This window comes from Oryx dammah, unplaced genomic scaffold (assembly GCF_014754425.2).
Source record: "Oryx dammah isolate SB20612 unplaced genomic scaffold, SCBI_Odam_1.1 HiC_scaffold_24, whole genome shotgun sequence".
In the NCBI taxonomy this organism is placed as follows: domain Eukaryota; kingdom Metazoa; phylum Chordata; class Mammalia; order Artiodactyla; family Bovidae; genus Oryx; species Oryx dammah.
Genome location: NW_024070208.1, coordinates 25,520,096 through 25,533,530, shown reverse-complemented (window position 1 = coordinate 25,533,530; position 13,435 = coordinate 25,520,096). Strand labels below are relative to the sequence as shown.

The 13,435-nt window shown below is 42.8% G+C and overlaps 1 protein-coding gene across 3 annotated transcripts in view; it reads right to left on the bottom strand.

Moving 5' to 3' along the window:
* Positions 1-13,435, bottom strand: part of DCLK1 (doublecortin like kinase 1) — a 354,151-nt gene that overhangs the window by 152,208 nt on the left and 188,508 nt on the right. For all 3 annotated transcript variants that reach the window (XM_040267078.1, XM_040267076.1, XM_040267075.1), the window contains exon 4: positions 9,495-9,594. In XM_040267078.1, coding sequence (XP_040123012.1) covers positions 9,495-9,594 — 100 coding nt within the window. The remainder of the gene's footprint in view (positions 1-9,494; positions 9,595-13,435) is intronic.

The following is a 13,435-nucleotide window of genomic DNA, read 5'->3' as shown; positions in this document are numbered from 1 at the left end:
ATGGAAAAATCGGAAAGCAGTTCATGAGAGAAAGTTGGAAATATGGTTCAGGGTTAGAGATGTAGATTTGAGAGGAGGTACACTCAAAGATGAAGCATGTGTTGTCAAACATAAACGAACTTGGGTTTTAACTCTGCTTTCCACACTAACTAGCTGTGTGGCCTTGGACAAATTGCTTATCATCAAAGCCTTAATTTCCTTAATTGTAAAATTGGGAAAATTATACATACTTCAAAGGCTCTGCTTATTGCATACCATCTGGTTGCCATTTGTCACCGTCACTGTCTACCATAACCATCACTGCTGAAACCATTAAGGTAGATGAATTTGGCTAGGAACAGACAGCAATTAAGTAGAAAAAAAGAAGAGTTGAGGAATGAATCTTGGGAAACAATTATGAGGGGCTATATGACACTAGAATAAACTTGAAAGACTCTTAGGAAGAGTCAAGGAAGTGGGCAGAAGAATAGGACAGACCTAGAAGCACGAGGGGCATCACTGAAAATGTCCACTGTGCCTCTATTCCTGCCCTGAAACTATGTTCATCTCTACCTCTTCGTAGAGACACAGATGTAGAGAGTGGATGCATGGATTCAGGAGCTGGGCTGGGGGGGTGGGGCAGGGAAGAGTGGGATGCATTAAGAGGTCAGGTTTGACATAAAGACACTACCTACCACGGGTAATGTGAAGAGCTCACAGGAATCTGCTGTGTAACACAGGGAACTACTCTGTGATGACCTAGATGGGTGGGGAGAGAGGGGGTGGTCCGAGAGGGAGGGAGTACCTGTGGGGCATTGCTGATTCACTTCGTCTAGAGCAGAAACCAACGCAAAATTGTAAAGCAATTATACGCCAATAAAAAAATAAAGACAAAACAAATACCTCCAAGGAGTCAGGAAGGAAAAACATGGAGAATACGGGATATAGTGATATGGCGATCATCCTTGTTCCGTGAAACTATTATGTAAGGGGAAATGAGGTTTTCATCCAAACTCCAAAGGGATGTCTATCAGATACACAGAGTGAATTGTGAGATGGATAAGCTTCTAGAAAGGTCCACACAGATGCAAAGAAACGACTGCTGGCCTTAAGTCTTCTTACCCAATTTCAAAGGTATAAAAGGCTTAATTCATTAGAGAGAAAGGGGACTTCTGAGACAGATCTCTTTAGAAAGAGCTGTGCTGTGAACCTCTGAACCCCAAAGGAGGGAAGATGCTCCCTCTCATCCCGGCTGGGGCTCCCCTGGCAGATCTGAAGAGCTCAGTCAGTATCATCCATGGATGGAGGGAGATAACAGACTGGTGTTTGAGTGTCTGGTTTTTCTTCCAAGAACCTCTGGCAGCAGAGTAAAGGAGATTCGCTGGCAATGAGTGGGCTGTGGTTGGGGCAAAAGACATATGAATGCAGTGACAGATCTGAGGGAGAGAGCCGGCATGGAGATAATTTACATTCTTCTCAAGAGGATCATCTGAGGCCAACAATCAGAGCTTTGGAACACAAGGACCGAGGGAGAAGTAGCCAAAACTGGAAGAAACTGAACTGACCACATCGAAGAAGAGCTGAATGTGCCCAGTGAGAGTCCCTGAGGACCCGATGCAAACACTCAACAAGAGACTTTGCTGAGCACCTGCTCTCATGCCCAGAGAGGCTGGGCCACCGCAGCACAGTCACGAGGACCCACCACCCGCTCCTCATCACCCACCTCCACCGCCCCCTTCCCTACTCCGACCCTGGAAGGATCAATAGCAGAGAGGTGGCGAGTAAAGAGGAGAGAAGGTATTAATCCCACTTTTTTTTTTTTTTTTTCCCCTGCAGAGAAAGAACTCACTACATTGGGCCCTGGATCCATAGGAAAAACCATTCCAATTTGGAGTGACTACTACATAGGACTACATGTTTCCTCTTCTGAATTGAGATGATGATTTGTAGCTAGACGAGTTCATAACACTTTTTACTATCTTAGGAAAGAATAGAAAAGTCTTATTTTTTAAGATTTTTTTTGGACAATAATAAGTTTTAAATAATAATAATTATTTTTAAAGTCTTATTGAATTTGTTATAACATTCCTTCTGTTTTATGTTTTGTTTTTTTTTTCACTGTAAGGCATGTGGAATTTTAATTCCCTGACCAGGGATCAAACCTGCATCCCTTGCACTGGAAGCAATCAGTTCAGTTCAGTTGCTCAGTCATGTCTGACTCTTTGCAACCCCATGAATTGGAGCACACCAGGTCTCCCTGTCCATCACCAACTCCCGGAGTTCACTCAGACTCACGTCCATAGAGTCAGTGATGCCATCCAGCCATCTCATCCTCTGTCGTCCCCTTCTCCTCCTGCCCCCAATCCCTCCCAGCATCACAGTCTTTTCCAATGAGTCAACTCTTCGCATGAGGTGGCCAAAGTACTGGAGTTTCAGCTTTAGCATCATTCCTTCCAAAGGAATCCCAGGGCTGATCTCCTTCAGAATGGACTGGTTGGATCTCCTTGCAGTCCAAGGGACTCTCAAGAGTCTTCTCCAACACCACAGTTCAAAAGCATCAATTCTTCGGTGCTCAGCCTTCTTCATAGTCCAACTCTCACATCCATACATGACCACAGGAAAAACCATAGCCTTGACTAGATGGACCTTAGTCAGCAAAGTAATGTCTCTGCTTTTGAATATGCTATCTAGGTTGATCATAACTTTTCGAAGCAATAGTGGAGGACAATTTTGTAAATTAAAAAAAAAAAAAACTTTTGTGTTTTCAGCATACCATTTGCCCAAAGGTATAAAAAATGAATTAGGAAGAGGCAATGGACCAGGGATTGAACCAGCACCCCTGGAACTGGAAGCTCAGAGGCTAAACTACTGAACCATCATGGAAGTCCCAAGGGAACAGAAAAGTCTTGAGAGATTTTCCCAAGTGTCATTCAGTGACAAAAGAAGAACTTTAACCATCATTCAAATTTAAAAGATAGTGGAGGACAATTTTGTAAATTAAAAAAAAAAAAACTTTTGTGTTTTCAGCATACCATTTACCCAAAGGTATAAAAGTGAGTCAGGATGAGGCGATGGAGGTTTCAAGGACAGTATTTTTAAAGCTGTTTGGCAGAGACAGAGAGGCACTGTGGTTTGATGAGATGATCAACAGCTCCTTTAGGATAGAGGAAATTGAAGCATGATCATGAGTTGAGAAGAAAGAGATTATAAAACCGAGGTAAAACAACAAATGTTCAGGAACAACAGAAAGGGAATGCTGCAAAGGCAAGGTCACAAAGAAGAGAGAAGACAAAGTCAAGAACATTATCATTGCCAAAGAAAGACTCTTCTTCCTTTGAAAGATGGGAAGAGGGGAGAAAATGAGTGAAATGTTCAGGGACATTTTGATCTAGAAGGACAATGAAACAAAATAGTTTACTGTGAATTGGCTTTGATCATCCTGGTGCTCTACGAGGAAAGTTCATCTTCTAAGAATGAAGGCAGTGGGTGGTTTTTACTACTCTGGAGGGCAGAATTAGGACCACTGAGAACAGGTCAGAGAGAGATTTATTTAGGGTCAATATAAGAAAAAACTTATTTAAAAGCAGCACTAGTGGAAAGTGGAGCTGGCCTTCTTATAAAGGTGTAAGTTGCAAAAACAGAGTGTTTTGGTTGGGGATGGATGAACAACTGTTGCACTGCTGTCAGGAGGGACTGCAAACCCATGGTTTCCAAGATGCCTCATGTATAGCATTCATTCTCAATACTATATTTTGTAGGTTTTTTCATGTCAGCAATTCAGGTGTCACTGTTACCGAATACAAGAAAAAGAAGCCCATGAGGACTGGAAGAGAAAACATAAAGAAAAGATGTGTTATATTAATACAATGTCTTTCTTTCCTAAAGGGAAAAATCATATTTTCATAGAAAAGGAACTAGCTGGTACTCGAGTTAGATTCTGTCTCCAAAGTAAAATGCGTCTCTACACGTCTCCAAAGTATCTATAGGTCTCCATAGCTTGGCAGCGAATCAAATTAGAAAATACCACTATGTTCTGGGGAACTTTATGCATGAGCTAAAATGTAGCCATGGAGGAGGAAGTCTCCAGAACCCCTTTAATTTTCCTACAGCTAAGATGCAATGGAGAACTTACTGACAAGAGCAAAGCATGTAAGCCAATGGGCTTTCTGTTCAGAACTCATAAAAATGCATACCCGATTTTCTATTAAAAAAGAAAAGGTCACAGAAGCTTGGCAATTATTCACCTCTACAGTTATAATTTTTTTTGAAATAAGAACTGTCCATTCCTAACATCAAAATCTATTGAACCTATCAAGTATTCCAGCATCAGGTACCACACATCTGAAATAAATCTGCTCACAGATTCCATTTAAACTGGCCACATCATCCAATTAAAATTTAAACCTATTAAGAATTGTCAGTCTATTGTGACCCGTCAGATATTTTACCACAATATTATTCCAAAGAGATAAAATATACAAGCAAAAATTAATATTTTGAGTCAAAGTTCAGCAGCCAAGATCCTTTGACAGCTTCAGACATAAGCAATATTAAAAGTCATAGGAGGGCCCTATTTCATGGAAGTGTTACTGTCTACAGTTACTTGTGTCTAGTGCACTGCCTGGCACATGGTAAGTTAGCTTAGCTTACTGAATAAATGAATGGATGTATGAAAGAATGGGCTTCCCTGGTGGCTCAGATGGTAAAGAATCTGCCTGCAATGCAGGAGACCGCCCCTGGGTTGGGAAGATCCCCTGGAGGATAACATCACAACCAACTACAATATTCCTGCCTGGAGAATCCCCATGGACAGAGGAGCCTGGTAGGCTCCTCATGAAAGAATGAATGACTTTTGCTGGCAGTAGCTCAAAAGCCACTTTGTGAGGAGGTCTGGTCAATCCAGACACTAAGCGTCTTTCTGGTGTCCCCAGTGACCTTGGGGACTGTTTCTTGTGATGTTTCTTGGCATCACCAGCCCCAGGACAAAGTAGCAGATCCATTAAAATCCCTCTAATCCAAATCAACGTGGACCTAAGGGCTGGGAGTTCCTGATCATCAGTTTTAGAAATCTGACTGGGTCTAAATGTCATTTGGTTTAATCTTCCAGAGAGTCCCTCCAGAAAAGGTGTGTATCTTCAAAGGTCGCTGCATCTCCTCTCACCTCCACCAAGAATAAAAGTTGAGAGTGGAAAAAAAGCAATAGATAGTCACTTTTTTGTTCTAAAGTGCCCCGGCAGCAAATCTTAATGACATCTGCCTCCAATTAAGCCCTGCAAATGCAGCTATGTGGCTGAGTCCAGCTGCAGTCCACCAGGAGGTGTATTTCAGCTGAGGTGTCATTCACTAACATCATTCACTAAGTAATAAGGAACACAGTTTTGAACGTGCTTTGACATTTATTATCTCATTTGAGGTCCATTACAACCCGGGGAAGGGGGGAAAGGTGTTTTACAGAATGGAAAGCAGGCTTGGAGATGCAGAGACCACACAGCAAGCAGGGCACCAAGCCTGGGCCAGACCTTTGTCTCCTAACCCTGTCCCAGTATTGCTTCCATTGTGCTGGGTTCTAACCCAATTTTCTCATCACCCAGAGCTGGGGAAAGCAATGAGGACGCTGTGGTGCCTCGTGTCTGATGTAGCTTCTGCTGTATCTCATTCAGGACTTGAGTCCTTGTTTCCAAGGTCAGAATGGAATACTTCTGGGAACATGTATCCATCGGGTCCTGGGTACCCGATACCATAGGGTCCACAAGAGAAAGCTGAGGAAACGTCCCTTCTCAAATCACATACCCAGGAAGAACACTATACTCCAGATGGGTCTGCCTACTGCAGGAGGAACCTGGACCAGCATTCCCCAGAGACAGGACTCTTTGTTACAGCAACCTTAGGAGACAGATAGACAACACCCAAACAAAAATATGTAAGTCTGGAGTCATGCCTATTAACACCAAGGAATTAACATTAATGCCTATTAACATTAAGGAATCAAGGGCACAGGGGAACTGGTAAACAGAGAAGATGAACAGAAAGAGAAAGGCAAATACCATATGACACCACTTATACATGGAATTTAAAACAGGACACAGATGCACTTATCTACAAAACAGACTCACGGACAGAAAGCAGACCTGCGGTTGCCGAGGGGAGACGGGAGATGGGGAGGGAGGGACTGGAGTGTGGGGTTAGCAGAGGAAACTAGTATATGCAGGATGGGTAAACAAGTTCCTACGGTATAGCACAGCAACGCGTATTCAGTACCCTGAATCCTGAAATAAACCATAATGGAAAAGAATAGAAAAAGGAATGTGTGTGTGTGTGTATACACACACGCATACACATATATGCGTGTGTGTGTAACACCAAATCAGTTTGCTATACAGCAGAAATTAACACAACATTGTACATCAACTCATTTCAATAAAAATATTAAATTTAATTTTTTAAAAAAAGGATGAGTGAGGTTGAAACTCTTGAGCAGGTGTCAGGCCTGGCAGGGGTGAAGTAGGCAGGTGAGGAAACTGGCCAAGCGACTCTAGGGGGGTGTTGGCTTTGAGGGGTGGACAGAAGGTGACATCCTGTGACAGGCTCCTCACCAAGGAGTTGCTTTACCCTCCTGGGTAGAGGTAGGCATTTCTCAACAAAATCCTCTCACTTTTTAAGGGCAACAAATTATAAATTCGTCAGTTTATCTTCAACATACAAGTGAAACTGTGTGAAGCTTCCTGTCTCCAATTTGGCATTTCCCTTGACTATGTTTCATCATTTCTAAATCAGACCGCAAGCCATGACTGAGGAAGGATCCCCTGGCCTGTGTCTCTATATATAGTCCTTCATCCACCACACTAGAAGGTGCTAAGAAGCCAGTGATTGATGACGATATTGCTAAAATGGTTACATTTGGAGCTGGAAGAAGGAAAGTATTTTTTTCCGTGAAAACGGGGGAGGAAGAAAGCCCCCTCACAGTTTCTAATATTGATCTGGCTCCACTGTAGTCCTATGAAATAAACGCCTATAAAGTCACAGTGGCTCACTGGGAAGACCGTAAAAGCCATCTCCAGGAGCTTTCCCAGCAGTCATCAGGGGAGGCAGCATTGCTAATCCTGAACTCACTGCAAGCTGGCTTAATTTCGAGAGACAAAATAAAAGTACTGCCTTGTGGCAAAAGCTCACTTCTTGGTGCCATTAAATCAAGCAAAGCCTCTGCGCCAATATTAATTCAGTCACTGCTGGCTCCCCTGCTCCCTGTTGCCCCTCCTTTCAGGAAGCCCCTATGGAAGAGGCCAAAGGAAGCCTCGACGTGCAAATATCGTTTAGCAAGTACAGATAAGCTGCAGCAAATCATGCTCAGAGCACTTAAAAAAAAAAAAAGATTCAAATGTTAATACATCAGCGCCAGAACATGCTGTACAAGCGACGGGAAACTGCAGTTGTCAACGTGTGAATTTAGTCTCGGGGCAGGTTCATGCCAGGAAGTAAAAAAAAAATCTCAATTTAGACTTCGTCTCTACCCCTACCCCCAAGCCACGTGCTTCCCAGAGGATATGGGGGAGTACACGGTTACTCAGCAGATGTACTTCACACCAAGAAACGCTCGGGGTATATTCATCCCAGGAAAGGATGCGCAGTTCTCCCCTTGTCACTGAAGTTTTAGTCTGAAGCAGTCCTTCACTGGGCCAAGCCACACATCATGGGCAACATCCCCCGACTCCTGCGTGGGCATGCACGCGTGTGCATGAGTGTGCGTGTATGTATATGCATTATTATTCATGAGAAAGGTTTCTACAGGGAAATCACGGGGATTTTGCTGTTCAACATTTCAGAAAGCCGGCCTGCCCATCACAGCGGAAGAACAGGAGTAGGCTGAAGTCACCTGGGTTGAGAGAACACTGTCAAGGGCGAAAGCCCAGCCCCAAGGCCACACCAAGAGAGGCAAGGTCGGGGAGAAGCCTTGAGTCTCCCTGGGGGCTGGCCGGGGGGACATGAGGGGTGGCAGAAGCCCAGGCCAGCTCTGCTGATTTGAAACCGAGCTGGATTTCAGTTCAAGTCTGACAGGCTGCTTTTCTGTTATCAAAGCAGCAGACTCAAACTTTCATTTCAGAACGCATCTGGTCTCTCTGTCCATTCCATCAGAAACAGCTATCTTCTTTAAATTGGAAATCAAGGCAGTTTATTCTTTTCAAAACTGTGCTGTCGGCTCTTCTGCCTGACTTCTAACCTTCACTTCTTTTGCACAACAGCTAAGCTGTCTTATCTGAAAAAGGGGTGGGCTGGGGGAGCCCGCCCCTGGCCTTTACATGAATGATAGATATGCATCAATTTTTGTCTCCAAGGAGAGTCTATCAAGATAAAGATGCAAAGTATTTAGAGAAAACTTATTTAGAGGGAAAGAGGTATCAAACCACTCTTCCAGCCTTTTCAACCAAAACATCAATAACTTAAATCTCTTCAAGTGATAGAGCTACAAAAACTTTTATTAGGCATTTAAAGTTTTAATGATAAAGGGGCAACCTCTCTTATTCTTATCCCTCCCTGTACACCTGAAGTCATTTTAAAATGATGAAATAACTGTAGTGTGTTTAAATGCATGTACCTGATATGCATATATGCATGTAATATAGATATTCTATGTGAATGTATATCAGCCATATTTGGAGCTCCAGTATTTCCCACCCACTTGGTCAAAAGCTCATTAATTTATCTGCATTGATCTAGGCAAGAAATTCATTATCACTTCAAAAAGTACTTCCAAGTAGCAACAATTTGAATTAACAATAAATATGTACTATGTCCCTAATTAAATCAGAAGTCATGTGACTTAGGAAAGGTCTCTGTTCAGGGCAATTGTCTTTCCTGTGATGCTGTTAAGATTCTGAGATGATTTACGGTATCAGAAAACATCATTCTTGAAGTTACAACCTTTCACATTCATTTCCTAAGATGTATCTTTCCCTCTTTACCAATGGTTCCTTCTCTATCAATTGGGGAAAAAAATCATATTTCATTTTCAATTGAAGGATGCTCTTTTCTGATCCTTCACAGATCCTAATGACACACAAATTCTGACGTATTTAAAGGAAAAGGACACAAGACCATCTTTCTCAGGACCTACAGGAGAAAGGAGGCCATGTGAAAGCTGAGTCTAGACACATGCTCAATCACTTCATGATAACACATCTTTCAACTATGAGTTTTGATATAAATACGTAATTAAAAACGTAGACATCGGCACCATGATTTTTCTATAGAACACCAATGTAGTTAACAAAATGGTTATAAATTAGTCACTGGTAATTTACTCTTCTAAATCATTTAACCTTTCAAATGATTATTTCATCTGTTTTCTATATTATAAAAAAATCAAAGAAATTCGAGATATGGAAAAGCCATGTTGGCTGAGGATCTGAAACTGATTTGGTAGCTTTCGAGTTGACATAATCTTGGCCCGAGTGCAGCTCATTTTGGAAAGCTGCCTCAAATTTCCCCTGGTTTTGAACTTTTTTTTTTTGTTTCCTTACCACTTTCATCTAGCAAGAAATCATCCTGGTAACGGAACTTCTCCGGTCCACATGCAATAAAAATGTCATCGTCACCAAAAAAGTCCTGAAGGCACATCACCTACAAGAGAAAAGCGTGGCACTCAGCAAGGGGTCAGCAGAACAGCAATTACAGCAAAGCATCCCCGCCAGTGGACATCTGCATACAGCCACTTCCCAGCTAATGGAATCAACAGGGCCGCTCCTCCGGAGGAATTTCAAAGGGAGGTTTTTCAGCATCTGTTACTAGTAAGAAACATGTTCCGTTTCAGTGGTGCAGGAAGGCGGGAAAAGGTACATAGAACCGGTAACTCACATTTATGACTTGACATATCAATAGGCTAGGAGGTAGGAGCCCTTTATTTTCACAAGACTGGACACAGCAACTTGTAGAAAAGGAGCTCTCCTTCGCTCCTCTGATTGCAACCATCCTGGAGAGCAGTAAAAGTCAGTGTATGGTTTTAGCAACAAATGTGTTTTCTAGTAACTGATGCCATAGTTACATGATGATGGTCGCTGGGGCAACAACTAGAGAAAAATATTTGTACCCTAACAGGAATAGAACAATCTCCTTTAGACCCCATCTGTGCTGTGCTAAGTCATGCCCGACTCTTTGTGACCCCATGGACTGTAGCCCGCCAGGCTCCTCTGTCCATGGGGTCCTCCAGGCAAGGATACTGGGGTGGATTGCCATTTCCTCCTCCAGGGGATCGTTCTGACCCAGGGATCAAATCCACATCTTCTGCATTGGCAGGAGGCTTCTTTTACCACTGAGCCACCTGAGAAGCCCAAGATCTCTTCTACCTCTATCTAAAACAAAAATGGTACCCTTCATAAAAGGAATAATAGAAAAAGTCAGTTATTTCAGAGATTTAGCTTCAGAGACGAAGCAACTGTATCCCTCATCTCAGGCTAAGCTGAACTTTAACATTCCCATGGTTCCCTAGCTTGTGGTCACACAAAGGGAAAGTTTTAAAACAACCTTTTGATATTTTATTCAACTTCTTCTCCAACATGAACTTTGAAAGCTAAATGCCGCTTTTCAAGTAAATGTAGTCCAGATGAATAATTCCGAGCTTGCTGCTCTCTCTCTGAATATGAGGATGTGCAGTGTAATACTTTTGCTGTTGTTGTTCATAGTATGTATAATGCCAGTAGAAGGCACCGGAAATGCTTCTGATTTCTATCTATTTTCCGTTTTTTTGGACCACTTGGAGCAGATTGTAAAGCGGTCACTTGAAGGCACCATTCAGAGCTGCGTGAAATAGACTTTCATATTTATTTATTGCATTTTCCCTTGGATATTTGAGGATAAGAGACAAGCCTTCCTGTGTCTGATGTGTGAGATGTTTTTGGTCTGTGCTTCCTGTGAACCCCTTCCCTTATGTACTGGTGCTTCATCTGCAGAGCACCGCTGGGGTTCTGGGGTTCTGCTCCTTGTCAGTGACCCTGACAAGTCAAAGATGCTGGAGCGCTTACAGAAGTAAGGTGGGGAAGGACAGCATCGTTCAGAGCCCCAGATGCAATGCTGTGGAGGCATCAGATAGTTTTTCTCCAATAATCCCTCATTCCCAAACAACTACTTGGACAGAGTGAAGTCAGAAAGAGAAAAACAAATACCATATATTAACATATACATGTGGAGTCTAGAAAAATGGTACAGATGAACCTATTTGCAAAGCAGAAACAGAGATACAGATGTAAAGAACAAACATATGGATGCCAAATGGGGAAGGGAGGTGAATTAGGAGATTGAGATTGACATATATACACTATTGTTACTACGTATAAAGTAGATAACTAATGAGAACCTACTGTATAGCGCAAGGAGCTCTACTCGGTGATCTGGGGTGACCTAAATGGAACGGGAGCCTGGAAAGGGGGCGGAAATAGACATACTATAGCTGATTCTGGGGAAGGAAATGGCAGCCCACTCCAGGATTCTGGCCTGGAAAATTCCATGGACAGAGGAGCCTGGAGGGCTACAGTCCATGGGGGTCGCAAAGAGATGCAACGGAACACACACAAACACGCATAGCTGATTCACTTTGTTGTACAGCAGAAACTAACACAGCATTGTAAAGCAACTGTACTCCTATAAAAATTAAAAAACAACAACAACAAAATTCCCACAAATAACCACTCGGCTGAGGTCTTCAGAATGATGCTTCTCTCACAGTTTGATAGTGAGCATTAAGTGTGAGTGAGGGACATCCATGGTGGTCGGTGCTTATTCTGTCTCTAAAAGCTTGAAAACACAGGTGACTTAAGAGGGACACTGTAATCATCCAGGAAGATGAACGGAAGGTCTTCAACACTCAGAAGCTTTGATCTTCTACTTGGCTTAATAACAGGCCTTTTGAACGGAGAACCCGCTCTCTCTTACACTCCTTTCTGTCAGATGCCAACCATGACTCTCTTCATTTGTATCTTCATGACACAGCACCCCAGCACCGCGACCCCCACTTTCCTGATCATCACGGGAGTCATCTCAACCAACCCGGCCCAGGCCGTTGTCATTTTGCTCGTGTAGGTCCATACTGTGCCGACTATCTGTCCATTAGCACACAGCACACAGGCATATAAAAATGAGTAAGAATGGGAAACCATGTCTTGTTCAGGCAAAAACGTGAACAATTAACCCTAAAAAGCAGTATTTCCTAAAGTGAGAATGATGAATAGAATTTGTGCCCCACAGGATCCTACAGCCAAAGAGATTTGGAAAATATTTCTCCAATATAAACAGACTTCTTTATTTTGTGCTGTGTCACTTCAGTGGTGTTCGACTCTTTGCGACCCTATGGACTGTAGCCCGCCAGGCTCCTTTGTCCATGGGATTCTCCAAGCAAGAATACTGGAGTGGGCTGTCATTCCCTTTTCCAGGGATTCTTCTCAACCCAGGGATCGAACCCATGTCTCTTGTGTCTCCTGCACCGGCAGGTGAGTTACCACGAGCGCCACCTGCATTTGGTCCTTCTGATCGTCTCAAGATCCTGAATGTGCGAAGTACACTGCAACTCCAAAGAGGAGATACAAAAATACAGTCTTTCCCAGACTTACTTGATTCTGGAACTCTCCTCACCAGCATGGTATGCTCTCTTATTGGATAGGCTATGCTGACAGCTGTTAAGTGAAGAGAATTTTAAATTCATTCAAACATTTAAGCTGGACCTACTCTGTGCCAGGCTCTGTGCCAAACATTATGATAACAAAGCTCCAATGGTTGAAAACTACTGTTTTCCAAAAGAAAGAAAATGCCCTTTCCTTCCACATATTCCCGTCATTTGCATTTCAGAACGTCAGTTGGCCAACCAGATCACCTCTATCTACCGGTGGCTACTTTATGCCACTGATAAGTGAACAAATAACTATCAAAACCATAACATGTTATGAGCAGGTTGCCAGCCAACTCCCATCCATCACATCCAGATGACCATCCTCTCAGCCTGAGACTCAGAAAATAGAGCGACAACAATACAAACTGGATGGTTTAGGTAGAATTCTGTTCCAAGTGGGAACTGAAACATGATGAACTTTTGATGTTGTTTCCAACTCCAGGACTCCAAGAACATAAAAGGAACACAGTGATGGCTATGGAAAAGTAACTGTCATCACTCACACACACACAAAGAAGGCAGGGAGAAGTCCTTTCAATGCCAAGCAGCATGTATCCATTTACCTCTCAATCGTCAGTAAGTGAAATCAAAGAATTTGTTCAACTGTCAGAAACTGTGATGTTTTCTATGCTCTCTGCTCTGGCATCATTTATCCATTTCCCTGCTTACAAAACTACCACCCAGAGAAGGTGGGTAGGGTCAGTAGATCAAGTTCAAATTTAGAAAACTGCTCCCTGTTAGAAGCCTTGGTAAAAGAGTTGATAGCAAAGGAGGCTTAAACACAAGGCTACAATAAAGATGGATTTA